This window comes from Chionomys nivalis, chromosome 8 (assembly GCF_950005125.1).
Source record: "Chionomys nivalis chromosome 8, mChiNiv1.1, whole genome shotgun sequence".
NCBI lineage: Eukaryota > Metazoa > Chordata > Mammalia > Rodentia > Cricetidae > Chionomys > Chionomys nivalis.
Genome location: NC_080093.1, coordinates 21,033,058 through 21,060,194, shown reverse-complemented (window position 1 = coordinate 21,060,194; position 27,137 = coordinate 21,033,058). Strand labels below are relative to the sequence as shown.

General features: G+C 36.3%; 1 protein-coding gene across 1 annotated transcript in view; it reads left to right on the top strand.

Moving 5' to 3' along the window:
- Positions 1-25,579, top strand: part of Hells (helicase, lymphoid specific) — a 34,509-nt gene extending 8,930 nt beyond the window's left edge. Inside the window, exons 7-22 of the mRNA XM_057778048.1 lie at positions 88-126; positions 1,621-1,848; positions 2,627-2,809; positions 4,356-4,499; positions 7,584-7,780; positions 10,057-10,153; positions 12,105-12,266; positions 12,922-13,061; positions 13,141-13,279; positions 14,351-14,434; positions 14,515-14,634; positions 16,279-16,395; positions 17,494-17,653; positions 19,761-19,857; positions 20,766-20,842; positions 25,092-25,579. Of these exons, the coding sequence (XP_057634031.1) occupies positions 88-126; positions 1,621-1,848; positions 2,627-2,809; positions 4,356-4,499; positions 7,584-7,780; positions 10,057-10,153; positions 12,105-12,266; positions 12,922-13,061; positions 13,141-13,279; positions 14,351-14,434; positions 14,515-14,634; positions 16,279-16,395; positions 17,494-17,653; positions 19,761-19,857; positions 20,766-20,842; positions 25,092-25,186 (2,079 nt within the window). The 3' untranslated portion in view covers positions 25,187-25,579. The remainder of the gene's footprint in view (positions 1-87; positions 127-1,620; positions 1,849-2,626; positions 2,810-4,355; positions 4,500-7,583; positions 7,781-10,056; positions 10,154-12,104; positions 12,267-12,921; positions 13,062-13,140; positions 13,280-14,350; positions 14,435-14,514; positions 14,635-16,278; positions 16,396-17,493; positions 17,654-19,760; positions 19,858-20,765; positions 20,843-25,091) is intronic.
- The last annotated feature ends 1,558 nt before the right edge of the window (positions 25,580-27,137 follow it).

Genomic DNA, 27,137 nt, shown 5'->3' with positions numbered 1-27,137 from the left:
GAGTAGTATTAGTTTGCCTGGACCATGTTGCTGGGGTCATGAAAGTGATAATCTTACACATTATTTTTATTTTTTCCAACCTTTTAGGAAATTTTGTCAGTGGCTAAAAAGCATAAGGACAATGAGGTAAGATTTATAAATTTTATTACTGTGTGTTCTGTGCATGATGTGTATGTGTCGTGGCACTTGTGTGGAGCTCAGAAGACAACGTAGGCTTGATAGTAGGCACCTTCTGTGACATCTGACTGGCCCCTTTGGCATTATTTATTTATTTATTTATTTATTTATTTATTTATTTTTGGGTTTTTCGAGACAGGGTTTCTCTGTGGCTTTGGAGCCTGTCCTGGAACTAGCTCTGTAGACCAGGCTGGTCTCGAACTCACAGAGATCCGCCTGCCTCTGCCTCCCGAGTGCTGGGATTAAAGGCGTGCGCCACCATCGCCCGGCTTATTATTTTTGATAGACATTCATTTAGTTAGGGAATGTGGTTTCTCTTTATTTGTGGGTCCCAGGGATTGAACATCTATCTATCTGTCTGTCTGTCTGTCTGTCTATTTTTTTTTGAGGGAGAATGTCTCTGTAATAGCCCTGGCTGTCCTGGAACTCCCTCTGTAGACCAGGCTCCCCTCAAACTCAGATCTGCTTGCTTCTGGAGTACTGGATTAAAGATGTGCACTGCCACCACCCCACTCCTTACCATTTTAAAACAGGAGTTAATGGCATCTTGAGCCTGATATTACCAGTAATTTCAGGTGAACCAGGAGGATTATGAGTTTGAGACTAGTTGGGCATTCATAGTAAGTAAGTTCAAAGCCATCCTATGCTACATAGGAGGCTGTTCCCAAACAAAGAAAAAGGGCATTTTTTTAAACCATCATTGATTAAGTTGTTATTGAGTTTCACAAGTAGAAATACACTCACATTCCTTTTTAAAAGATTGCTTTTTTTTTCTTCTTCTTACTGTTTTCTTTAGTTTTTAGAATCAGAGTTTTTCTGTGTAGCACTAACTGTCCTGGACCTCACTCTTTAGCCAGGCTGAGTTTGGACTTAGATCCACCTGCCTCTGCCTCCCTAGTGCTAGGGTTAAAGGCATGTGCTATCCCTGCCCAACCTAAAGATTATTTTTATTTATGTGTCTATGTATGTATACATGTGAATTTGAATACCCGAAGAGGCCATAAAAGGAATTTTCCAGAGCTAGAGTGGAGGAGGGTACTGGGAAATGAGCTTAGTCTTCTGCAAGTTCAGAAGACTATGAGGTATTTCCAGCCCTGTTTTTTTTTTTCCTTCACATTTTTTTTTTAAATGACTTCACTTTTATGTGGGAATGGAAGTGTCTTGAGATTTTTTTACTGTGCATACAGGTTTTATTCTCCAGATCTAGTAGCTACAGCATTATAGATTTTGTTACATTTTCTTTTTTGAAAAATATTTCATGCACGTTGTGTGTGTGTGCCTCTGTGTACATGGGAAGTCAGTGCTATCAGTGGTTTCTCATGCTTGTTTTGAACTCTGGACTCCAGGCTTGCATAGTAAGTGATTTTTACCCACTGAGATCTATGCCACAGCTTGTTAGCAGCGTTTAATATCAAACTTTTAATTAAATATTTCTCATTACAGGATGAAAGCTCTTCCACTGCTAATCTCTGTGTAGAAGATCTTCAGAAAAATAAGGATTCAAATAGTATAATTAAAGATAGATTGTCTCAAACGGTTAGGCAGAATTCTAAATCCTTTTTTGACCCAGTTCGGAAATGTAATGGGCAGCCTGTACCTTTTCAACAACCAAAACACTTCACAGGAGGAGTGATGAGGTGGTACCAAGTAGAAGGCATGGAATGGCTCAGGGTAATGAATTGTTTCCTTTTTAAAAACAATTCTATTATTATTGTGTCTATGTGGGGATTGGGGTGCGCACCACAACACATGTTGATTATCAAAAAATGATTTTGTGGAGTCAGTTCCCTTCCATCTTTAGGTGGAGTTTGACAGTTGACCTTAGGTCAGCAGACTTGCACAGCAAGCACTATTTGCTAAGTTATTTTGCCTTTCAGATTTTATTTATTATTTATCATTGATAATGTGTGTGTGTGTGTTTTCATGTTTTGGCTCATGTCTCTGTGCTGGGATTAAAGGCGTGTGCCTCTACTGCCTGGCTTTTCTCTAATAATTTAGTAGATTATATACCACTACTCAAGTTGCTCTGTTAGTATAAAGGAAATATTTGTGTGTATTTTTTAAAAATTTATTATATATTCAATGTGGGAGTATGCATGTGTACCTTGTACTTGTCTATTGAACAGTGCAGAATCCTGAAGATTGCATTGGGTTCCTTGTGGCTGGAGTTACAGATGGTAGGATCTGAACTCTGATCCTGTGGAAGAGAAGCAAATGGTCTTAACTGCTTAGTCATTTCTCCAGTCCTTTCTATGCATTTTCTGAGTGTTTTAACAGGAAAATGAACTTGTCAGATCTTCAACACTTTATGGCTTTGATAAAGGACTTCTGTTATAATTTATTTTATTATTTTGGCCTCATAGTTTTGATTGTGTTTTTAAACAGAATCCTTTGTTGATTTAGTAAATGTTTGTATTCATTTTTACATATAGTGTATTCTTTTGTCCAGATGCTTTGGGAAAATGGAATTAATGGCATTTTAGCAGATGAAATGGGTTTGGGAAAGACTGTTCAGTGCATTGCTACAATTGCATTGATGATTCAGAGGGGAGTACCTGGACCTTTTCTTGTTTGTGGCCCTTTGTCTACGCTTCCAAACTGGATGGCTGAATTCAAAAGATTTACCCCAGAAGTAAGATATATTTTCTTACATTAATATTATTGCATATATTTATTCTGTTTTGTTGCTTCAATTATAGATCACCCATAGTAACTTAATAGATTCCCATAAATATTGAGTCTAATTTGACTTATTCAATTTGAACAGCCCTTTTCTTTGGTTTGTTTTGCTTAAAATGTCCTGGGATTATATTTGGGATTTCACAGATTTATTCATCTGAGACAGATCTACATAAAAGAATATTCTTTATTGTGTTTATTTTTCTGCTTGATTTGTTGAGACATGGTTTCAACTTTGTAGCCCAGCTGTTCTCAGAGGTTTAGCTCAATGCAGTCTTGCTTCCTCAACCTCTTGACTGCTCAGCATGTCATGTTTATTCTTTTTATTTGTTATTTTTTTCTTTTTCTTTATGGTTTTTCAAGACAGGGTTTCTCTGTGTAACAGCTGTAGCTATGCTGTCCTGGAACTAGCTCTGTAAGCCAGGCTGGCATCAAACTCACAGAGATCCACCTGCCTCTGCCTCCTGAGCACTGGGATTAAAAGTGTGCACCACCACTGCTTGACTATTCCTTTTATTTTTAAAATTATTTTTAAATGTGTACCACATGCATGCCTTGTGCCAGTATAGGGCATCAAATCCCCTGGAACTGGAATTGGGGATGGAAGCCATGTCCTGGAAGAGCAGCAAGTACTGTAACTGCTGAATTGTTTCTCCAGTTTCCTTATGTTTCTTTTTCTTTTTTTTAAAAAGATTTATTTATTTATTATGCATACAATGTTCTGCCTGCATGTGTCCCTGCAGGCCAGAAGTTGGCACCAGATCTTATTAGAGATGGTTGTAAGCCACCATGTGGTTGCTTGGGAATTGAACTCAGGACCTCTGGTAGAACAATCAGTGCTCTTAACTGCTGAGCCATCTCTCTAGCCCCCTTATGTTTATTTTTCTAGGGATTTTTTTTTTTTAAAACCCAAATACATGTTATCTCCCCACTCCCTACAATGATATTCATTCTTGGTATCAGTTCCTTAAATAGTGAGTTCTGGATTGCAAAAGATTTGTTTTTGCACTTGTTTATAAGTGATTATTTTTGCTTGTTGGTTTTTTTGTTTTTGTTTTTTTTGTTGTTGTTTTCGAGACAGGCTTTCACAGTAGCTTTGGAGCCTGTCCTGGAAGTAACTAGCTTTTGTAGACCAGACTGACCTTGAACTCACAGAGACCTGCCTGCCTCTCTGGGATTAACCACCGGCGCCTAGCTTGTTTATAAGTGCTTGTTTTTAAGCACAAGTACTGCATACACATGCTATCTTGTCTATGTCCTTGCCTTGAGAATACTTGAGAGGAATATGTTCCAGAATTGGCTTACTCATCTGTCTCATAAACCATTTTGTTTTTGTGGGTTTAGGGGTGCTTTTCCCCCCATTTTCTCTTATGTTAGCCAAATGATTTATTGTTGACTTATTTTGTCATAGGGAAATAGAACTAAAATTATCTTCTAGAAAGTCATTTGTTCTTTATTTTTCAACTCATATTTTGTTCTGAATTAATATAATCTTATAGATTCCTACTATGTTGTATCATGGAACCCGGCAGGAACGTCGAAAATTGGTAAAGAATATCCACAAAAGACAAGGGACTCTGCAGATTCATCCCGTGGTAATCACATCATTTGAAATAGCCATGAGAGACCAGAATGCTTTACAGGTACAATAGATGGTTATAGTTAATGACTCAGACTTTTATTTATTTATTTATTTAAAATTTATTTATTTTGTATACAGTGTTCTGCCTGCATGTATCCCTGAAGGTCAGAAGAGGGCACCAAATCTCATTGTAGATGGTTGTGAGCCACCATGTGGTTGCTGGGAATTGAACTCAGAACCTCTAGGAGAGCAACCAGTGCTCTTAACCTCTGAGCCATCTCTCCAGCCCCGACTCAGACTTTTCAATTCATGCATTACCATCCATTAACACTTGTTTCATTGTAGTTGAAGTAATGTACTACTTTGTATTTCCTTTAGAAGCTGGAGGCTCTATAGAAAGATTGTGTTGAAAGTTGTTGTCTGTTAGAATAAAAAACTCTTGATATTTTAAACTGGCCATAATAAAGTATTAGAATCAGCCATACATACATACATACATAAATCTGATCTGTAAATATGTTATAGATCAATTTGAGAACTAGTAGTTGTGATTTATTGGTCCAGTTTTATTCAAATATGACTAGAAATAGTTATTTTTACATGTAGTTAATTGCCTTTTTCTCTCACTACTCCAGCTGAATTACATGTAGTTCTTACTGCTTTGTATTTCCTTCTCTGATCCTGAGTGAGTTTCATTAGCATTTTCTTTCCTTTTTTTTTTTTAAAGATAGGTCTTCTTCATGTTCCTAGCTGTTCTGAAAGTCACTGTGCAGATGTAGCTGGCCTCAAACGCAAAGATTAACCTCTGCCTCCAGCATGCTGAGATTAAAGGCATGTGCCACCACTGCCCAAATCCTTAGCTTTTTTTTTACATGAAACAAAGTAGCATAGATAGTGGCTAAAATATGACATCAAAACACAACTCATAGAGGAGTAGTAATAGCTAATACATCCACAGACAGTGTTTATCAAATGTTCCATTTGTGTGTATGGTATTGTTGAATGTGATTTGGCAATAGCCATAGCTCTATAGTTATAAAAATGTGTACTGTTAAAAATTAACAATAGCATCTGGTGTCATGACTGTAATCTCAGTACTCATAATGCAAAGGCAGGAGGATTACTTTGACTTACGACTAGCCTGCATCACAGAGTTACACCCTATCTTCAAGGGGACACACACACGCACACACAAACACACAAATTCTAAAAGCTATTTCTTTACAGTAAACATTTATATAAGAAACTAATGTATGGGTAGGCATGGTAGTGCATTCCTTTAATCCCTGTGCTTGGCAGGCATAGGTATGCCAACCTGGTCCACATAGTTATAGGCCAGCACTACATAGTGAGAGCTCACTTCAAGTAATATGGAGTGCTTGTAATTCTACATGAGAATTCTTCGACTTAAGTAACTACTATTGAGGTAACAGATACAATTTATACATAAATCAGACTATACATTCTTCTTTGTAACTTGATTCTTACCTGATGACTCATGATTTATATGTTCACCTTGCTTATATTGACAGTGAAGCTTCCTTGTCAGTTCCTATTGCTAGTTGTGAACATCTTTCTTTCCCACTGAGCCACTTAACTGTTTCTAAGGTTTTAGCTTTTGTTGGTAGTGGAACTGAGATTGGTGTTGATGACTGCAAAGATATCAGTGCTTACTTACTAGTAGGTTTCATCTCATTTCCCTTTTTGGTTTTTCTCTTGTCTTTCACTTATTTCATGTTTTATGTTGCACTTTTAAATACAGGTTTTGTAGTGGGAGATTATTCAGATTATTTGGCTTTTTATGTTACCAGAAAAGTAAGCCCCTTTAGTTGTTATATTTAAAAAGTGATAATACTTTTTTAATAATTTTTTTTAAAATTCTGTTGGGAATTAACTGTATAAAGTTTAAATGTACCTCATTTCATTTTTAAAATCATTTTTTACTTTCTTGAAGACAAAAAAGTTTTTTTATTTGATTTGATGGGTGTTATGCCTGAATGTATGTGTACCTGGTGCCCTCTGAGGTCAAAAGAGATAATTGAATCCCCTAGGTTTTGGGTAACAGATGGTGAGCCTCAATGTGGGTGTACAACCCAGATCCTCTGGCAGAGTAACAAGTGGTTTTCTTTGTTGTTGTTTTACTTGTTTTTCTTTCTTTTCTTTTTCTATTTTTCGAGACAGGGTTTCTCTGTGTATCTTTGGAGCCTGTCCTGCCACTCACTCTGTAGACCAGGCTGGTCTTGAACTCAGAGAGACCCACCTGCCTCTTCCTCTTGAGTGCTGATATTAAAGGCATGCACCACTACCGTCTGGCTTTTTTGGGGGGGGAGGTGGAGTTTCAAGACGATGTCTCTGTATATCCCTGGCTGTCCTGGAACTCACTCTGTAGACCAGGCTGGTCTTGAACTCACAGATCCTCATTCCTGTGCTTCCAGAAGGCTGGGATTAAAGGCAGGTGTGCTTCACCACCACCTGGCTGCAACAAGTGCTTTTAATCACTAATCCATCTCTTAGTGGTTAAAAAAATAATAATAATAAAAAAAGATTATTAGTCTTATATGTAGGTCTCAAAATGAAAGTTTCAAAACTGCTTTGAGATTTTGGAGCAAGCTGGTCTGGTGTTTCACACCTTTAATACTAGCCACTCAGGAGGCATACACATACACAGGTGATCTCTGAGATCCAGGCTAGCTAGGAATACATAGAGATATCCCAATTAAACAAAATAAATAAAAGTAAAAAATAAATAAGTAATGAAACCATATTTTGGAGTACATATAACTAATGATAGGTTTCTTTTTTCTTTCATTAATCTATTAATATTTTAATACCAGTTTTTCAGGACTCTAATGTCACATGGCAAAGCACCAAGGGGAAAGCTAAACATTTTGATTTCAGAATGAATAAAAATATTAACAAGTGATATCAGGGGGTTTTCAGTGAACGAACATAATTGGCACTCGGTTTATGAATTTAATTATTATCATTATGACAACAGGAGAAAAGAATAATCCCAATAGATAGTAAAATGACATTTGATGGAGTTCAATAAATGTCCCTTAAAAGAAGTCTTACATTTAGAAGTGTTTTGAGAAAAAATTATGAGATTGATTCTTAAAATTTCTTTTCTCGATTCATTTTCTAGCATTGCTATTGGAAATACTTAATAGTAGATGAAGGACACAGGATTAAGAATATGAAGTGCCGGCTAATCAGGGAGTTAAAACGGTTCAATGCTGATAACAAACTTCTTTTGACTGGTACTCCCTTGCAAAACAATTTATCAGAACTTTGGTCATTGCTAAACTTTTTGTTACCAGATGTATTTGATGACTTGAAAAGGTAAGTAAGGTAGTTACTTGTTTTCTGTTTTTTGTTTGTTTGGTTTTTGACCTTAAAAATCTGTGTTCTTAGCTGAAACTCATTCCTTTCTTTTTGGTAGCTGAATGTAAATGATATTTTAGCCAATTTGTACTCTATAATATGCTTTCTCCTTTTGACAGAATATATATGAGAGAAGATAAAGATTTAAAACATTCAGGTTGATTAAAGGGAAACAAAACAATCCCTTAAGGGATTACGAAGATGGCTCAGCAAGTGAAGGCCACTAAATCTGAAGGCCTGAATTACCAGGCAGTCAGTGACTTTTGCATGTTTGCTTTTCTGTCTCCCTTCCGGTGTTGCGGCACGTGTGTACAACCCTTCCACAAATAAATAATTTTACAATACCTTAAAATGTTTTTCCTAAGAAAAATAATAGTTAAACATGAGCTTTTTAATTCTAAAATGCTTTCATTTCATATGGATATTTTACAGGATAGCTCAGTCAGATGAAGAGTTTAGCTGTGTTCTTTATTTCATATAAGGAAGCCTGGTTAGAAGTTGTTAAAAAAATATGACTAGTTGGCACTAGATAAAACTTTGAAATTCCCAGTTTCAACCTAATATTTTTTGTTGCTATATTTGAATTTTAAATTATATTTTCCAAAAGTTTCCAGAGAATTATCTTCAGATTAGAAAAAGATTATTAGTAAGAAAAACCAATGTGAAATAAAGCAAAAAGATTGAGGACAAAATGTTGTAGGAAGCTGTTTGTTTGTTGGAAGCTGCTTGTTCCTGACTGTCCAGACTCAACATAATCACACAGGAACTGCCTACCTCTACTCTGCCCTATCACAGGCCAACACATTTCTTTATTCATTAACCAATAAAAGCAACACACAGCATACAAGGGACTTTCCACACCAGACAAAATAATTGAATTATATTTATGTTGGCATTAGTGAGGGAAGAAAGCTAATTGAATATGAGAAATCTGGTGTTTTATCTTGAGAATGCATTTTAAGTTTGATTGTTCAACTCTGACATAATGCCAAGCTCTTATTGTAACTATGCAAACATTATTTAAAGGATAAATTTAAGAGATATATGAATTAGTTTTAAGGTGCAAATTGAAAATCTTAATTTTAAAACCATACATCGAGTTGTCTATATTTGAGAATACGTGGTCTACTATATGAATACCTGCATTCTTTAAACTATTTCCTCCCTTCTTAACATGTGGAAGAACTAATCATTCCCGTTTTCCGCTTAATATTATAGTTATATTGAACTTAAAAACTTTGAACTACGTGTGCTAGTGCATTCCTGCTATCCCTTTGCTGAGGAAGGAGGATTAAGAGTTCAAAGCCGGCCTAAGCTATGTAGCCAAAACCCAAGGGCTTAGGATATAAGTTGTTGGTATGGAAAGTCTTCTGTTCCAGTCTTAGCATCACACCTACTCTTAACATGTATGTGTAACAACAGCTATATGTTAGATTTATACCTGTACAGAGATACCATTCAGATTTGGTTTTCAAAAAGAGCATCATCACTTATATAACTATTCTTAAATGTTTTCATAAAATAAGTGCTTTGGACTGGAGATGTAGCTCAGTGAAAAAGTTTTGTTTAGCATATTTGAAGCCCTGGTTTCTATTCTTAGCAGGACAAAAGCAAATGAACAAGAAACTTCATTCTATAACTTGTATTTGACTTGTATATGATTATCTTTTTTTAGAAAAAATGTCCCCTCTCAGATTTCAGAACAATTCTCATGGAATAAAGATTTTAATTGAATTTTAAAAATTGCCTTTAATACACAAGCCAATATGAAATTGCTGTGTATAGTGGCATATGCCCATAATATCAGCATTTGGAAGCTGGGTGTGGTGGTGAACACTTTTAATCCCAGCAATCAGGAGGCAGAAGCAGGTGGATCTCTATGAGTTTGAGGCCAGCTTAGTCTACAAAGTGAGGTCCAGTACAGAGAAACCCTATCTCGAAAAACCAAAAATAAAATAAATATCAACATGTGGGGACAGGGGAGTTAAAGAAGACCAGGTGTTCATGGTCAAAATTGGCAAAATAGTGAATTTGAGTTCAGCCTGGGCTAAATGAGACCCTGTGTATCTCAAAACAAACAAACAAACACATACATACACACACAAACAAAACAAAAAGCAAAAAAACTATAAATAAATAAGAATTAATTAAAAATATGGAACTATATATATGTATCATGTAAATATAATTGAATTCATGTGTTAGGTTAACTTGTAATCATTTTTTTTTTCTAGCTTTGAGTCTTGGTTTGACATCACTAGCCTTTCTGAAACTGCTGAAGATATTATAGCTAAAGAGCGAGAACAGAACGTTTTACATATGCTTCACCAGGTGCTGAACCTCCTTATTCTGCTCACTTCATACTTAAAAAATAAGTAATTCTAGGGTCTTAACCCCTGTAGTAGAGACTTGAACAATGAGTCACCTTAAATTTAATTTCTTTCCCCTACTTTGACTTGTCATATTGATTTATGGCAGAAACTCAAATAATCAGCTAAATTTCGCTGTTTTTTTCTTTTAAATATACATCTTCATTTACATTTTTTGGTTTACCATTTTATTTATCAGCTAGACAATTAAAAACTTGTAGGTTCATGCAATATTTGCCAATAATGTTTATGTGGTTTACTTCCTTTCATCGTTATTGTCTGATCCACTGTGTTTCATGCTTCCTGAAAGCCTTATTCCATTCTACCATCCATCATACCTATGTTTACTTTAGACAAACTTTCAAAGATCTCATAGGCTTTGAAGCATTTTGATTGTACTCTGACAATTTTATTCAGTTTTTTAATTTTTTTATTTATGCTCATTAAAAAAAGGTGAAACAGTAGAAAATAAAAATAATCCTTTCCAAGTCCTCATCCTTACCTGTATGTTTATTGTGTTGTTTGTCCTTCCATACCCCTGTCAACTGTATATGCATTTGTGTAGGTATATTTTGTGAATTAAACAGTTTTTCATTACAGAAGTTATTTTTGCTATGCCTTAAAAGAGATTAAAGTTTTTCCTGTGTGAATATTTGACACATTATATTTTATCTCTTACTGATTTTCTTTAAAGACAGGATCTTGTTGTGTAGCCATGGCTAGCCTCACTATATAGACAGGGACTTTGTTTTGATTTATGTTATATAAGTTTTTCTTGTTTTTTTCTTGAGTGTTGGGCAGACACATTGGATTTTAATTGTGCTTTAATATCAGGTTGTCCTGCCCCTCTATAATTATATATAGTTTTTATATCAATATTTTTCCTGTATTATAAATTAGCTTAAAATATCTGTTCTTAAGTCTCTTCCTGTTTCCTGTTTTCATAGAAGAGATTTCTGGGTTAAAGGGCTTGTCTTTAGAAACCGACTCTTTTGTCTAAATTTTATATCACCTGTCGCCTTTATTTTGGTAGTGTGTCCCAGACAAGCTTTCTACCATTGAGCCATTTCCCCACTACTATATAAGGCTCTGTAAAAACAGGCAGTTGTTCTCCAGGAAGAATTTATATATCTGGCAAAATTAAATTGAAAAAATTAATTTAAATTAAACTAGTTGGTTTTGTATATATAAAACAATAAAATCAGAGTTGAAAGGAATTTATATAAACCTGGGATTAATCTCATTACCATACCAAAGATACTCAAATGTCTGGATTTCTTATAGTTATTTTGTGAATTATGTTTTAAAACCCATTTCTCAACAATGGTTTCTAATGTATACTACAAGTAACTTACTGGCATATATGTTGCAATTATTTTTTCTCTACATATATTTGTGTAAACTTTTTTTTTTTTTTTTTTTTGGTTTTTCGAGACAGGGTTTCTCTGTGGCTTTGGAGCCTGTCCTGGAACTAGCTCTGTAGACCAGGCTGGTCTCGAACTCACAGAGATCCGCCTGCCTCTGCCTCCTGAGTGCTGGGATTAAAGGCGTGCGCCACCATCGCCCGGCTTGTGTAAACTTTTTTTTTTCTCCTCCCTGAGACAAGGTTATTCTGTAGATCAGGTTGGCCTCTGACTCATAATCTACCTGCTTCTGCCACTGGAGTGCTAGATTTAAGGCATGAGCAACCATAGTCAACTATTTGTAAGCTTGTAATGGTGTCTTAGATTATATATGTGTTTATAAGTTATCAAGTGCTAGTCTAGTATGGGGAAATCTCAAGGAGATACTTTAGGAAGAGGAAATCTCAAGCAGATATTCAAGAGAAAGAAAGGGTTTATGTTGGCTCAGTGTTCTGGTGTGGGGAACAACAATAATTAATGCTCACTTATTTGTTTATATTTAAATTTTAGATTTTAACTCCATTTCTACTGAGAAGACTGAAGTCTGATGTTGCTCTTGAAGTCCCTCCTAAGCGAGAAGTAGTTGTTTATGCACCACTTTCTAACAAACAAGAGATCTTCTATAAAGCTATTGTGAACCGCACAATTGCAAACATGTTTGGATCTTGTGAGGTAATAGTTGTTTTGAAGTAACTGTAAATGAGGTGACTTAATTTCATGACTGATTTCAGTTTTTTGTCTCCTCACCTATTTTTAGGACTTTGTGGGTCAATAGGCTCAAAGTAGAAGGTACTTTATGTTATCTACAGTCCTCCTACACTTTAAGTGATCATCTGTGTTTTGTTTGTTTTGTGATCATTGAAAGTACTTGTTTAAAATGTGCATATCTATATGTGCAGCAGCGTGGGTTTGATGACAAAAAGTCAGACTAATCATCATCTACAGAATGTTCTTGGAGAGACATATTTATTATATGTAGTAATGGGTTTTATAAGGACATTATCATTCAAGTATATCATGACACAATTATCCTCCTATATCCTACCAACCCCCACTCTTAGAGTTCATTTTGCAACCATAGGATCTTTGAGAATCACTTTTCTAAAGGCTTGTTGACTAGGCGAACTCCCTTCAACTGTTTTTCCTTTTCTAAAGAGGTGTCAGTAACCAAGAGGATTTGAGATGAGAGTATTTGAAATTTCCATAGAACATATACTGTAGTAAAAGTTGCAGTGTATGATTATCAGGTATACATAAAAACATACTTTATTCATATTTAGAGCTTCAGCAGTTTTTAAACAGGTGGCTTTTTATGTATTCTCTTTAGAAAGAAACAATTGAGCTAAGTCCTACTGGAAGACCAAAACGACGAAGTAGAAAATTAATAAATTACAGGGAAACAGATGAATTCCCTAGTGAATTAGAAAAACTAATAAGTCAGATACAGCCAGATGTAAACAGAGAAAGGTAAGTGTTTAAAGACAAATTTAGGTATTTAAATTGTATTTTTTACCTTCGTTATACTTATATGCTGTGATTTTGGTAGGAGTATTGTGGCTGTTAATATCCCTATAGAATCTGAAGTTAATCTGAAGCTACAGAATATAATGATGCTGCTTCGTAAGTGCTGCAATCATCCATATATGATTGAATACCCTATAGACCCAGTCACACAAGAGTTTAAGGTAAATATCATTTAATAATTTAGTTTTTATTTTCTGTATTTTTATATTGAAGCAAAACATTTTTTGATAGATTAAATACTATGCTGTTTTGTTTCATTAATTTACTGATTTTTTTGCCTTTTTTGAGATAGGGTTTTAACTTTGTAGTCAGGGAACTCGCTCTGTACTAGTGTAGGCTGGCCTAAAATGCACAAGAGATTTATGTTGTCTGTATTTGCTTGTCTGTGCTGGAATTCAAGGCATGTACCACTTTGCCTGGCTTATGTTTATATTGTAGTTATATGTGTATGCCTGTGTGTTTGTGGGTGGCTTTGTACACATGTGCCTGAGGAGGCCAGAAGAGATCGGAACCTCTGAAACTGGAATTATAGGTGGTTATGAACAGCCTGGAAAGTGCTGGGAACTGGAAGAGTAGTAAATATTCTTTTAATTGCTAAGGGAGATTTCTAACTATAAAGTATTTCCTTTAAAAATTATTTATTGCTATTAGTGTGTATATGTGTGTTGTGTGTATACCACAGCACACCTTTGCAAAGTCAGGACAGTTTTGTGTGTAACATTGAAGGGCCAGCTTGTTGGGATTTCTGTCCAGTTTTTATTTTTTAACTGAGACTGGCCTCAAGCCTTCTTCTATATAACTGAGCCTAACCTTGGATTTCGATCCTCCTGATTCTGTCCCCTAAGTGCTTGGATTATGGACATGTGCCACCATACCTGGCTATACAAAGTGTTATATTTCATTGATAAGTTCACAATTAGACTTTAATAATTTAGTCAGTTACTGTTTATTTTCCCCCTTTAGAGTCTTTTTTTTTTCTCTTGGAAAGTAACTTTCAGTTTAAAAAGACCAAATAGTCACTTGTCATTAAAATTGAACTATTAAGGCCCCTGGGTGTTACAGCACATGCCTTTAATCCCAATTCACCTACCACTTGAGAGAGAGGCACGTGAATTTCTGAGAGTCAGGCTAGTCAAGGTGACCATGTCTCAAGAAAGAAGTGAACTATTAAAATGCCAAATGATTGGTCATTATAGTAACAATTTTCTTCCTTTTTCTTGTCTACTTTTAAGATTGATGAAGAATTGGTAACAAATTCTGGGAAGTTCTTAATTTTGGATCGAATGCTGCCAGAACTTAAAAAAAGAGGTCACAAGGTTGGGTATTTCTGATAAGAATTTTAACCATTTAGTTTTTCGTAAGTCAGTATAGACTTTAAGATGTATTTAAATTTCAGGTGCTGGTTTTTTCACAAATGACAAGCATGTTGGACATCTTGATGGATTATTGTCATCTTAGGAACTTCACATTTAGCAGACTTGATGGGTCCATGTCTTATTCAGAAAGAGAAAAAAATGTAAGTCCATACACATGAAGTTCTCTTTGTAACTTCTGTCATCATCTTTGAATTAATATGACTAAAATCCCTGTGATAGGATCAAAGACAAGCATTTTCATTTAGTACTAACAGATCTTAGTTTTGAGTCTCATATACATGTAATCTTCTGGCACAGTCTTAGATATAATAATGTCCTACTTAAGCACTACTGTAGATAATAATAAGGCATTGCTTTCTGATTTTTATCCCATTTTTCAACTTTTAGCATGAAAATTTTAAGTGTGTGGCAGTTAGAAGGACTTAGTTGACTACGATTATTCCATCTAGAACCTGCCATTAACCATTGCTCCTTCCCATCATCTGAGATACATCAGTCCATTGCATCTATTCAGCATTCCTTTATTTTATTTTTGTTGTTGTCATTTGTTTGTTTTTGAAACAGGGTTTCTATGTGTAGCTCTGGCTATCCTGAAACTCTCTGTAGCCCAGACTGGCCTCAAACTCAGAGTCACCTGCCTTGGGCACCTGAGTGCTTAGATTAAAGGCATGAGCCGGTAATGCCTGGCTAGGTTTTTTTTTTTTTTTTTAAGATTTGGTACCTGTGAATCCTAGAAGAGGTTATATAAGCTTTGGGACCTGAATCCCAGCCATTGGGAGAGAAATAAGCATTCTTACTCACTACACTATCTCCAACCCCTATTTTTAAAGCATTTCTTTGTGTTTTCTGTCATGTGGGTTACAGGGATTGAACTCTTGTTGTCAAGTTTGGAGACAAGAACCTTTTACCCTGGAGCCTTTTTGCTGGGCAATGTTTTGTGTGACATAATTGCAGTGTTTGGTCCTGGCCAGCTTTGAACTAGAGTGTAGCTCATATTGGAACACTTAGCCTTAGCCTTCCGACTGCTGTAATTATAAGTGTGAGCCACTGTGCATGTCTATCTATCTGTCCTTGTGCGTTTAAATTATATATTCTTTGTTGGCTTTTACATGGTTTAGGATAAGAGTTACTTATCATGAAGCAAAGTATGTAATGTTGTTTTTGAGTGACATGAGCAAAATTTTTTCCATACCACTAATGAGATAAAAATTACCATAAACCCAGAAAGTGTGCTCCTTCTAGTGAAGCAACCTTTCTATCCATCTCATTTCTTATATTGTTTCCATTATTTGTGTGTGTTTGTGTTGTTTTATGTATATGTTGGTTGTGTGGGTTTGCACATATGCATGCACCAAGACAACAACTGAGCATAGAGCTCATTAATTAGCTAGGCTCTTAGGCTGGTGAGCTACAGGAATCAGCCTGTCTCTGCCATTTAAGTTTCTTTCACCAGTTCTGTCATTAGTGACATTTTCATAGGTGCCAGGGATCTGAACTCAAATCATCTTGCAGGTACTTTACTGGCTGAGCCATCTTTTTCACTGTTTTTACTTCTTTTGTTAATGAGTATGACATAATAACTTTAACAAAATAAAAATATCATGCATAGTATAAATGCTTGAAAAGTAAAGTTTATACATGCAGAGGTTTTATTAGCTATTATAATTGTTTCCTAGTTTTGTTGAAAAAGACAGTGGTATTTAAAATTAATGCTTTCCACCCCAGTCAGTTTTAAAGTTTTTTTTTATTTTAATGGCTTATGTTTATGTTCCTTTTGCTTTTAGATATACAGTTTCAACATGGATCCAGATGTTTTTCTTTTCTTAGTGAGTACACGAGCTGGTGGTTTAGGCATTAATTTGACAGCGGCGGATACAGTTATCATTTATGACAGTGATTGGGTAAGCTATATGCTGACTATATTTCTGTTCTGAAGTTTTATCCTTTATTACATATATTACAATTGTATTTAAATGCCTATTTGCAGGTAGGAATCAAGTTTTCTGCCTATAAAAATGAGATATTTTCAGAGTATTAAATAATTTTGAGGGCTAGAGAGATGGCTCAGAGGTTAAGAGCACTGACTGCTCTTCCAGGGGTCCTGAGTTCAATTCCCAGTAACCACATGGTGGCTCACAGCCATCTGTAATGAGATCTGGGGCCCTCTCCTTGCCAGTAAGCATACAGACAGACAGAACACTGTATACATAATAATAAATAAATCTTTAAAAAAAATTTTTTTTGAAACACATTCAGTGTGTGTGTGTGTGTAAGTCAGTAAGAGAGAGAAAGACAAGTAGCTATCAGAGGACGACATATAGGAGTTAGTTCACCATGTGAATCCTGTAGCATGAATAATAAAGTTCCAGAGACAGATATTGGGGTTCAACATACTGAGCTCTGCGTCTCTTTTAGACAGATTCAATCTTACGTAGTCCAGGGTGACCTTGAATTCACAGAGATCCTTCTGGCTCTGCCTCCCGGGAGTCCTGGGATTAAAAGCATGCACCACCACTCCCTGGCTTGTAAAGGCTGACTTGTGTGGCTGCTTTGCTTTCTGATTTCAGGCAAGCTTTATTTATTTAAACACAAATACTATACCACTATACGTGGTTAGGTTTTCCCCATTGAGCCATCTCTGTAACCTGTGGGAGCATTTACATAGAAATTTGTACACCTGTTCTGTATGAGTGGTAACTGATGCAGTCATTCTGGAATTTAAAGTGCATCTAAAAATCACTTCAAAGTTTCTTATCATGTACTTGACTGTTTTACCAAGATTCATAAGTTTACATTTTTATTTTTTAAGTTTTTTTAAGACAGAAATTCTCTGTATCTCTGGCTGTCCTGGAACTCACTCAGGCTGGCCTTGAACTCAGAGATCCACCTGCCTCTGCTCACATAGTGCTGTGGTTAAAGGTGTGTGCTACAACTGCCCCACAAGTTTAAGTTAATTTTAACATGATTCTGCTAACTGTACCTTTCTTTTCAACTTTAAGAATCCCCAGTCTGATCTCCAGGCCCAAGATAGATGTCATAGGATTGGTCAGACAAAGCCGGTTGTTGTATATCGCCTTGTAACTGCAAATACTATTGATCAGAAAATTGTGGAAAGAGCAGCTGCTAAGAGAAAACTGGAGAAGCTTATCATCCATAAAAGTAAATGATTGTTTATAATAATTTTATTATTTTTGTGTATATGTATATTGCCTGCATGTATGTCTGTCCCCCATGTGCAAGCTTAATGCTTAGGGATACCAGACAAGGGTGTTTACTCACCTGAACCTGAAGGTACAGATGTTTGTGAGCCTCTATGTAGGTGCTGGGAACTGAAACCAGGTCCCCTGTAAAAGTAGACAGTGCTCTAAATGTGAGCCATCTCTCCAGCCCTCTAAGTGCTATTACAGGTAACATTACATGTAAGTGATGTTTTTTTGTGTTAAGAATTTCCATTTTTGTTACTTTCTAAAGAAAATTAATACAGCTTTTGATGACACAGGATTTAAATATGCTATAGGGGATTTGGAGCTGCTGACAGCATACATTGAGTTGCTGTTCATAGACAGAGACTCAGGGATTAGATAACTATTAAGGGAAAGGGTCAAGAATAATGAACTTTTGGGAGTTTATTGGTATAATGTTCCCAAATCTGTCATATAAAACTTAACATAATGCTTTGCATATTTCTAGTAAAATATTTGTTTACCAAAACCTTTAAAACTTAAGACCTTTCAAGATACTGAATATTAGATGCCAATGGTATTTCATAAGAGTAATATCAAATTCCATTTAATGTAGCATAGATTCTTTGGGAGGGGAAAGAAAATGAGTGAGGAGCTTCATGTCTTATTTCCCAAGATTTCTTGGGATACCTTTTTTTTTTGGAGTGTTTCAAGACCGTGTTTCTCTGTGTATCCCTGACTGACTGTGCTGGAATTCACTTATATGTACCAGGCTTAAACTAGATCTACCTGCCTCTGCCTCTCAAGTGCTAGGAAGGATGAAAGGTGTGTACTACCACTGTCTGCCCAAGGATAGTTCTATTTTTACTCATGTAACATAAAATTTTATTAAGTAGCACAGTGGCTACCTAAGGAAAAATTGAGCTTAGGATTTCAATTTTTTATAATAGTTTTCTGCCTGCACATATTGGTTCATTGCTATTTTTTAACTTCATAGTCTTTATTATTTTGTGTTTATGTATGGTTGTATGTATATGGGTGTATGCACTCACAGGTATAGTAGTCAGAGGATAATTTTAGAATTGTTTCTGTCCTACCTTTACATGAGTTTCAGGCATTTAATTCAGATCATCAAACTTGTTGGCCCTCATACCTGGTTTTGATGGAAAAGCAGGTTAGATTTAAGATAAAATTAATTTGACTTGGTAGAAAATTTAGGTTGTAGTTAAATCTCAGAGTGAGTAAAATGAGCCTTGTCTTTCAAAAAATTTTAACCTGTGTTAAGAAATTTGATAAAATTATAATTATTAAATGTTGAACCTTGTTTTAGTTTACATAAATTTTATCTATGATTATGATTTCTTAAGTCTGTGCAGTATTTGAAGATACTAATTTTAAAATATTAAGGAATATAAAAATGCAGACTTATTGAAATGCAGTATATACATATGATAAAGTACATAAATGTTAAGTGTGCAATTTAATGATTGTGACAAACGTACAACTCCAAAAAGTTCATTGTATCCTTTTCAGTCATTGCCCGTGCTTCTTTGACACACATTGTTTTGGTTTTGGTCACAGTGTGACAAAATAAATAGTTTTTCACTGTTCAGCTGTGCTGTTTTTCTGTTTTTGTTATATTTTGAGGTTCATCTATATGTTATATATTAGAGCAATTTTATTAAACTCAGTAGTTCATTTACTTGTTGATGGACATTTGAAATACTCCCAGGTTGTGTTTATTATGAATAAGCTGTTTGAATCATTGTTTATATGTTGTTTTTATAGAGGGGCTGTGTTTATCTGTTTGTAAATATCAAACCTTTTCTAAATTTCCAAAAAAAGTTATACTTCCAGCAAGAACTAAGGGGTTTTCCATTGTTCTTCTTTTATGACAGTCTGAAAAAAAATCTTTTGAAAGTTATCGGCCCATGAATGAAATGGCACAAAACATAATTAGTAAATGTTAAATTTTCTTTCAAATTGTAAGCCTCGTTCCTGGTTTGTAATAGATTGTAGCTTTCAAAGAAATTTATAGTATGAATTTGTTGATTTGTTTGTTTTAATTTTATTTCCCTTTCCAGATCATTTCAAAGGTGGTCAGTCTGGGTTAAGTCAATCTAAGAATTTCTTAGATCCTAAGGAATTAATGGAATTATTAAAATCTAGAGATTATGAAAGGTAAGTTTTCTCTAAATTTTATAATATATATAGCTAGGTGTATAGGGAAGGAGAGAAAGAGAATTCTTTTGCCAGTGGGCCTGTGTGGAGGTCAAAGCACAACTTGGTTCTCTTCTTCTGCAATGTGGGTCTTGGGGATTAAGCTCAGGTCATCAGGTTTGGTGGCAAGCACCTTCACCCACTAAGTCATTGTATTGGCCCAAAATTTTTTAACTTTTTATTTAATCTATACAGATGTTTTTCTTGCATGTATATCTACAGTGTGTGCATACCTGGTGCCTACAGAAGCAAGAAGAGGGCATTGGATCCCCTGGAACTAGAGTTAAATGTTGACAGTTATTAGCTACATGGTGGGTGCTGTGAATGGTACACAGGTCCTCTGGAAGACCAATCAGTACTCTTAACCCCTGAGTTACCTGTCTAATCTGCAACATTTTTTGTTCCACCCCTATCCTTTTTAAGATTTATTTATATATCATGTAGATAAGTGTTCTACTTGCATGTATGATGTGAGCCACCATGTGGTTGTTGGGAATTGAACTTAGGACCTCTGGAAGATCAGTCAGTGCTCTTAACCTCTGACCCATTTCTCCAGCTCCTCCACTATTTCTTTCTTTCTTTCTTTCTTTCTTTCTTTCTTTCTTTCTTTCTTTCTTTCTTTCTTTCTTTCTTTTTTTTTGGTTTTTCGAGACAGGGTTTCTCTGTAGCTTTGGAGCCTGTCCTGGAACTCCCTTTGTAGACCAGGCTGGTTTCGAACTCACAGAGATCCGCCTGCCTCTGCCTCCCGAGTGCTGGGATTAAAGGTGTGTGCCACCGCCACCTGGCTTCCTCCAGCATTTCTTAATTTAGAAAAATGTAATGCATAGTTCTGAGTATAGTCTGATAATATTTGGATCTTGTTTTTATAGGGAAGTAAAAGGATCAAGAGAGAAGGTCATTAGTGATGAAGACCTAGAATTGTTATTAGATCGAAGTGATCTCATAGGTGAGTATTGGTCTTTTTCGTAATGAAAACTTTAAAACATACAGAAAATAGTGTAATGAAGCCTTTGTGTAGTACGTTCAGCCATAATTGTTCACAACACTTTATAGACAGAGACTGTGCTTTCATTTCCCAGATTCCCAGACCCAAAAAAATCACACAGAAACTACATTATTTACAACACTGTTTGGCCAATGGCTCAGGCGTATTCCTAGCTAGCTCTTACATCTTAAATTAACCCTTTTCTATTAATCTGTGTATTGCCATGAGGCTGTGGTTTACCAGTACAGCATGTTACTCCTTGGGCAACTACATGACCTCTTCTGTTGTAGGGAGGCCACTTGTTTGTTCCTGGCTGCCCAGACTCCCAAAGTAACCACACAGAAATTGTATTAATTAAATCACTGCTGGGCCTATTAGCTCTAGCTTCTTGTTCTATTAGCTCTTGCATCTTAATTTAACCCATTTCTATTAATCTGTGTATTGCCATGTGGCTGTGGCTTACCGGCAAGGTTCAGGCTTGCCTGCTCCCAGTGGCAGCTACGTGACATCTCTTGACGCCTTCTTTCTCCCAGCATTCAGTTTAGTTTTCCCCCACCTACCTCTATTCTGCCCTCCTATAGGTCCAAAGCAGTTTATTCATTAACCAATAAAAGCAACACATGTGCAGTCTCCTTCAACTCTACGTATTTTCTCTCTGTGTCTCTGTTCAGATTTCCCACATTAACATTTAGTAAGTCCTGTTCCTTGCTGCTTCTCTTTTGTTAGAGACTTAAAAATCAAACATCTGTCTTGAAATTATAACCATGAGTACTTCTACATATTAAACTGATCTGTCCCCTCTCACAATAAAGATCTTTAAATATTTTATTTTACTTGTATATATATTTTTCCTATGTGTGTTTCTGTGCACTACTTGCATGCTTGGTATCCACAAAGGGCAGAAAAGGGTCTTGGATTCCCTGGAACTGGATTTACAGGCAGTTGTGAGCCACCATGTGAGTGTTGGGAATTGAGCCAGGGTCCTGGAAGAACATACTTAACCACTGAGCCATCTCTCTAACCTGAAAGGCTTTTGTAGCTTGAATAATAAAAACCCAGAGAAAGATCAGAAAAGCAAAGTGGCTCTTATCTCAGCCACAGATTGAAATGTGTGATTCTGCCTACATGAATACTGAGACTGTGACTGAGTGTGAGCTCTGTCACCTCCATTTTTATATACCTCTCTAGTGCTGGGATTAAGGGCGTCCACCACCACCACCCAGCCTCTGTGACTAACTAGTGTGGCTGCTGGGATTAAGGGGGTGTGCCACCACTGTGTGGTCTGTATGCCTGACTAGTGTGGCTACTTTGCATTCTGATCTTCAGGCAAGCTTTATTTACTAAAATACAAATAATATACCACCATAGTTTTTCTTTGTTTCTTTTCTTTCCTTTTTTTTTTAAAACATAATTCTTGTGAATGTGTAGGTATATGTGTTGCCTGCCATGGCACCCAGTTGGAGGTCAAAAGACTTTGGGTGTCAGCCCTCGCCTATCTTATTTGGATCAGGGTCTGAATTTTCACCGCTGGCTAGCCCATGAACCTTCTGGGGTTCTTCTGTCTCTTACTTCCTATCTCTCTAGGAGTACTGGTATTACATGGGTGCTACTGCTTCTATGTCTAGCTTTTTGTGGGTTCTGGGATCTAAACTCGAATAAAAAGCACTTTACTATCTCCATAAATCCTCCCACCCCCCAGCTTCCTGCTGTTTGAGGCAGGCTCTGGCTGTGTAGACCATATTGCTCTTGAACTTCCTGTGGTCCTTCTGTGTCTGTCTCTGCCTAAGTGCTGGGATTACAAGTCTTTGCCCATCATGCTCAGTTGTAAACTGTAATAAAGTTCAGTTTTACAAAATCTGCATATCACAAGTTTGAAGTTGTATCTAAGTAATTTTTTTCAAAGATTAAAGTTTTATTTAAGAGTAGTAGAGTTTTAGCTTCTTTGTTTTGGGTTTGTTACCTAGTTTGAGGTTGGTTGCTTTTTTTATTTTAGAAAATGTGAGGAATTTGATTGAAGGTGTTAGCAAACTCCCGCCTGCCCTCCCACCACACCCCCACCCTTCCCCCAACTCCCCAGGAAACAGTTCTTGAACACCTATCTAGGAAGTTACTACTGAACTCAGAACTAACCAAGAGTAATAGCTTTCATTTTAACATTGTAGAAGGAAGTTCTAAATACTACAAGACAATAGACTAGAAGAGTAAGAAATAAAAATTGAAATAGCCTCAAAAGATGGGGTTGCAGGTGAATACCACTGCCCAACAGAGGAAAGAGTTCTGAAATAAAACACAGCGCTCACAAAGGCTAGGGAGATTGTTTAGAAGGTAAGAATACTTGCTGTTAAAAAGTGGGGACCTGAGTTGAAATACTCAGAGCCTATGAAAATCTGGGCCTGATGGCACATGTTTAGACAGAAGTTTCTGTTCTGCCTTGGTTCTGCAGCTGTTCAGTCCCAGTGAAACACAGAGAGACCTATATTAATTAAAAACTGTTTGGCTGGGCTGGAGAGATGGCTCAGAGGTTAAGAGCACTGCCTGCTCTTTCAAAGGTCCTGAGTTCAATTCCTAGCAACCATGTGGTGGCTCTCAACCATCTGTAATGAGGTCTGGTGCCCTCTTCTGGCCTGCAGGCATACACACAGACAGAATTTATTATGTATACATAATAAATAAAATATTTTTTAAAAAAACAAAAACTGTTTGGCCTATTAGCTTAGGCTTATTATTGACTAGCTTTTTTTTTTTTTTTTTTTTTTTTTGGTTTTTCGAGACAAGGTTTCTCTGTGGTTTTGGAGCCTGTCCTGGAACTAGCTCTGTAGACCAGGCTGGTCTCGAACTCACAGAGATCCGCCTGCCTCTGCCTCCCGAGTGCTGGGATTAAAGGCGTGCGCCACCACCGCCCGGCTTGACTAGCTTTTAAAACTTAAGTTAACCCATAGTTCTTGACTGTGTTTAGCCATGTGGCTTGTACCTCCCCTCAGTGCAGCATTCTCATTTTGCTTCCTCTTCATCTGGCTGGTGACTGTGTCTGAGCCTTTCCTCTTCCCAGAATTCTTCTAGTCTGCTTGCCTTGCTTATACTTCCCTCCTGGCTACTGGCCAATCAGCATTTTATTAAACAATATGAGTGACAAATCTTTACAGTTCACAGTATACAGGAGCATTTCCACAGCATACATGCGCCTGTAACCTTCATTATGAGAGGTCAGGGGCAAGGATGGAGAATTGTTCAGGCTTGTTGGCTTCCCACTAGTTCCAGGTTCAGTGATAGACCTTGTCTCAGGAATAAAGGGAAGAATGATAGAGAGGACACCTGGCATCCTCCTGACTTTGTTCTTAGGTTTGTACACACAGAGATATATATACATTGAGGGATGTTTGTGTGTGTGTAGCACACATATAGAGCTCACTATGAGAAATATTTTTGTTATTAATGCTAAACAATTCTGTGAAACATGATACAAATTTGTTCTGGTTCTAAGATGAAAGCAGTTTTTCATGGTATTTTCCTTCTCTGATTTAAAAAAAAGTTGTGTTTTTTTTAATTTTATGTTTATGAGTGTTTTGCCTGCTTGTATGTCTGTGGCAGGTACATCCCTGGTTCCTGTAGAGGTCAGAAAAGAGTGTCATATCTTGGAATTGGAGTTATGGATGATTGTGAAATGACATGTATGTGCTAAAACTCTGCAAGAGCTAAGCATTTCTCTAGCCCTCTTTGTCAGCTTTCAAACTAAGCATGATTATCTCCAGCTTCATTGCTGATGGAGCTGGAGAGATGGCATAGCACTTAGAGGAAGCAAGTTCAGTTCCCAGCACCCACATGGCAGCTAACACCTATCTGTAACTACAAGATTTGACACCCTTATACAGACACACATGCAGGCAAAACACCACTGAAAGTAAAGTAAAAATAAAATTTAAAAAATTGAGAAAATAACCAAATAAGTTTTGTTTATATAACTTTGTATATATAGATTTGGACCAGCAAAATGAAGCTTCATATTGTTTCCTCTGTGCTGTTTGGAGCTGTAATAAAGACAGTGTTACAGGGAGCTCTATGGGTAAAAGCAAGAATATCCCACATTTCTATGGATTTTTTATATTTTGGAGAGAGGACTTGTGTTTCAGCATCATATTAGAGAGTTCTTAAGATTTTTAAAAAATTTTATTATGTCTTTAAAAATGTATGCATCCTAATATTTCTCTCTTAGATCAAATGAAGGCCTCAAGACCGATTAAAGAGAAAACAGGGATATTCAAGATACTAGAAAATTCTGAAGATTCCAGTGCAGAATGTTTGTTTTAAAGCAGCGCTAAATGGTTTTTAAAAACTTTTACATCCATCCTGGTAACTTGCCTACTGGCTTTGGATTTTATACGTTTATATAATGTAACTAGTATTGTTACATACTTGAAGTGCTGATTTTTTGAGATTTATTAAGTACAAATTTTCTATTAAATTTAGATTTTTTAGGAGTTTTTGGGACTGGGTTGAACTTTTGAGTATGGTCTTTGAATATTGTCTAATATGTACTTAACTGTTGACAAGTTTATACAGTCTTCCTGTGGAAGTTTATTGTCTCCCCCAACCCCTTTAGTTATGTAATTCATGGGATTTGGACTTCAGTTATGGAGCAGAATTTTGATGGGGGAGATTGATTGAAATTGTACTTTCTGTTGCTGAAGTAAATTGTTTGGTTTTGAGTCCATAAGATGACTTACCAAATAAAAGTTTATTATAATATGATCTCATCACATTATTTTGCCAGGAAACTAGTAATTTAGTTAAAATAATAACAAGGCTTAACTGATACTGGGATTCAATGGTATTGGCTGAACTGACTTCATTCTTTTATAAGGACCGTCATATAACAATTTCAGCAAAGCTCAAAGGCATTGTAAGGTCTTGATAAAAAACCAGATTTTGGGAAAGATAACATTGTTCAAAGCAAGGATAAGAATCAAATGAAAAAAACCAAGAGAATTTATAGAAATAGAGTGCAGATACAACCAGAGTGAAGAAAAGACCTCATTGTGTAAGAAACTTAGCCAAAGTAAGGGATCATACCAGCCTCAAAGGAAACAATCTAGGCTCTGGGTGGAAGGTTTTTTTTTTGTTTTGGTTTTTCGAGACAGGGTTTCTCTGTGGCTTTGGAGCCTGTCCTGGAACTAGCTCTGTAGACCAGGCTGGTCTCGAACTCACAGAGATCCGCCTGTCTCTGCCTCCCGAGTGCTGGGATTAAAGGCGTGCGCCACCATCGCCTGGCCTGGGTGGAAGTTTATAAGACAGTAGTGAACAAGAAATCTTGTGTATACCCTGCCTAGGAGGACATGTTCAAGAAGCTGTGTATTTACTTTCTTTTTTAAAATTTGTGTGTGTGTGTTTGTGGTTGTTATTAGATCTTTGAACCTTCTGGCATTGGTACTGAGAAATAAATATTGTTTTCTGGAAGAGCAATAACCATCCAACTGAAGAGTTGCTTTTCAAGCCCCAGATCATATATTTATTGATTGTCCTTTGGGAAAACGTTATATGTATCTCTATTCAAATGAAAGGACTTTAGAATAATGGAAATAAAAGAAGAAAAACTTTTTGAAAAAGCATTTGATCAAATAAGAGACCTTTAGGTTAAATAAGACCTGCAGGTGTTTTTTTTCTAATAGTAGTGATTTTCAACAGTCATAAAAGTAGGTAGAGTTGTCCTGCATGGAATTAATCACAACTCGGTGAGTTGCCTAAAAGTTGTAAAAACCTTTGTACTGTTATTTCTTTTAAAAAAAATTGTTTTCTTTGGTTCAGAGGTCAATGAACAACTTTCAGGAGTCAACTTTCTCCACCTTTTATGTAGAATCTGGAAATCAAACTTGGTACTCAAGGCTTTTATCCCACTGAGCTGTCTTGCCAGCACCTGTAGCATCTTAAAAATGTGAATATTTTATAGCTTTACTTCTGTTCTTAACAGGTTTTAGTACCTCCTCCCTCTTGCCTTACTTTCTGTTGCATTGAGAAAATAGAAACAGGACTGGAGAAGTAGGTGGCTCACAAATATCCCTAACACCAATTCCAGGGGATCTGATGCTCTCTCCTGATCTCTTTGGGCTTGCATTTGGTGTAGAGACATATACAAGCAAGCAAAACATTGATATAAATAAAATCTGAAAAAATAAAATGGACCAGAGGCAAAAGCAGGTGGATCTCTGAGTTTGAGATTGTCCTTCATGAAGATCTTGGAGCACTGTGATATGATCTTTTTCTC